The sequence below is a fragment of the Lipophrys pholis genome (genome assembly GCF_963383615.2).
Source record: "Lipophrys pholis genome assembly, chromosome: 17".
Classification (NCBI taxonomy): domain Eukaryota; kingdom Metazoa; phylum Chordata; class Actinopteri; order Blenniiformes; family Blenniidae; genus Lipophrys; species Lipophrys pholis.
This window is the reverse complement of record NC_137643.1, coordinates 25,415,414-25,417,236: the sequence shown is the minus strand read 5'-3', so window position 1 is coordinate 25,417,236 and position 1,823 is coordinate 25,415,414. Positions and strand designations below refer to the sequence as shown.

The 1,823-nt window shown below is 48.9% G+C and overlaps 1 protein-coding gene across 1 annotated transcript in view; it reads left to right on the top strand.

Annotated features, from left to right (window-relative positions):
• Nucleotides 1-1,586, top strand: part of sacm1la (SAC1 like phosphatidylinositide phosphatase a) — a gene marked incomplete at its 3' end in the record, with an annotated part of 20,475 nt that extends 18,889 nt beyond the window's left edge. The window contains exon 18 of the mRNA XM_080485684.1: nucleotides 1,547-1,586. Coding sequence (XP_080341810.1) covers nucleotides 1,547-1,586 — 40 coding nt within the window. The remainder of the gene's footprint in view (nucleotides 1-1,546) is intronic.
• Nucleotides 1,587-1,823: the final 237 nt, after the last annotated feature.

Here is a 1,823-nt window from a genome sequence, read left to right as displayed (position 1 = left end):
ATTCTAATCATTTTCCTGATGGTTTCTGGTGTAAAATACAGTAAAACATCCAACAACCACAAGCTTCAGTGTGTTGTCTTCGTTCTGCTGAGAGGACGTCCACACAGCAGTGTGAAGACGTGATGTCTTTCATAGTGAGCTCCAGCAGCTCGGTTGGAGCTCCAGCAGCTCGGTTGGTGCTCCAGCAGCTCGGTTGGAGCTCCAGCAGCTCGGTTGGAGCTCCAGCAGCTCGGTTGGAGCTCCAGCAGCTCGGTTGGTGCTCCAGCAGCTCGGTTGGAGCTCCAGCAGCTCGGTTGGAGCTCCAGCAGCTCGGTTGGAGCTCCAGCAGCTCGGTTGGAGCTCCAGTTTTGGCCCCTCCCATCTGTGTGGAGAAATGACTCCCTGATTGTTGTTGCCATGTTCATGTGATTCTTGTTAACGGAGCAGGTTGAGACTCCACAGTCCACCCGAGGACGTCCGTCCCTTTCTGACCACAGTGGACTGATGGAGACTTCCAGCTCTTGGAGCTCAAACCATCTCAAACTGGTTTGTGGAACACGAGGGTCCGTTGTCTGGACTCCCCAGACCTCCGGTCCAGCAGAGCTCCTCTGGGAGACGGAGGAACTGGACTTTCACATCATGATGCTCAGACACCACCTGCTGAGAGACGTTCTCATGTCAATGTGGACCTTCTTCTATCTTAGACACCAAGAATTAAAACGGTTCTGATGATGACGTGACCAGGAAGTGTCTTTGTTTTTTGAAGGCTGATCTCATACTTGGCTCTGATGTGTGCAGTTTGTTAAAAATTAATACTTGTTAAGTGCAATACTATCGTGTTCTTTGTGTGTCCAGTATTTATTTATGTGACGTGGAGTTCAGGGTGAAATCAGGCTGAAGGCCGGAGACGTAGTGGAGAGGTCCTGAGTCCGTCCCAGAGACACTAGCACTTCACTTTGTCCTCCTGTTTGAGCAGAAGAAGCAAAGGTGGCTCAGCTGATCGATGAAGCAGGACTGGTGTTTGTATATCATCTACTTTACGTACACGCAGTACAGCTCTGTCTACAAATGAAGGAACATTTTAGAAACCGCCTCATTTAAACACCTTTAACCAACCGAAGCCACGTTGGAGGACACGGGACAGGACTAGGAACTATTTCCATTCACATACAGATCTAAAGGAGAGAAACAGGAACTCCGTCTCACTGCTATTGTGTAATACCTCCGTTTGGCCACAAGAACAGAACTTCACAATGTTGCACAAGAGGTGTCGGTTGTATTTAGCGATGACATCATCGAAGTCACAGTGTCCGACACCAGCAAAAGAATACTGTCTGTGTACAACAACTATCTGAGGACAAAGCCATCAGACCTCACGCTCTGGAAGTGCTATAGAATAAAATAAATAGAATGGACATGTCCCCAAAGTCAAATATTTCTGTCATGGAGTGAAACGGCTGCAAATTGTAGTTTCAGTGCGCCAACATAACAGAGACAAACCGTCTTCTGTTGTCTGTCCAACGAAGCCCAGCTGGTCTTCCTGAGGTGAAGTGGTGACCGTCTCCAGCCTGCCGGCCTCGACCTCGGACCTCGACCTCGGAGACTAGATCTGGTGTCGGTTGGGAAGTTCAGCCTCAGGATCTTCATCTTGTTTATGAATCCGTGTGATTAAAGTGTTTGAGGAGGTATCTGGTACCTGATGGTACCTGATTGTACACACTGAGAAGTAGAGGCGTGGTATTTGAAGACCTTTGGCTGTGAACCCTTCAGGGCCGGCGTCTTTCCCACTCAGCAGCTCTTTCATCACCCAAATCAGTTCTTCCCTGGTTATTGAGCAATCGACC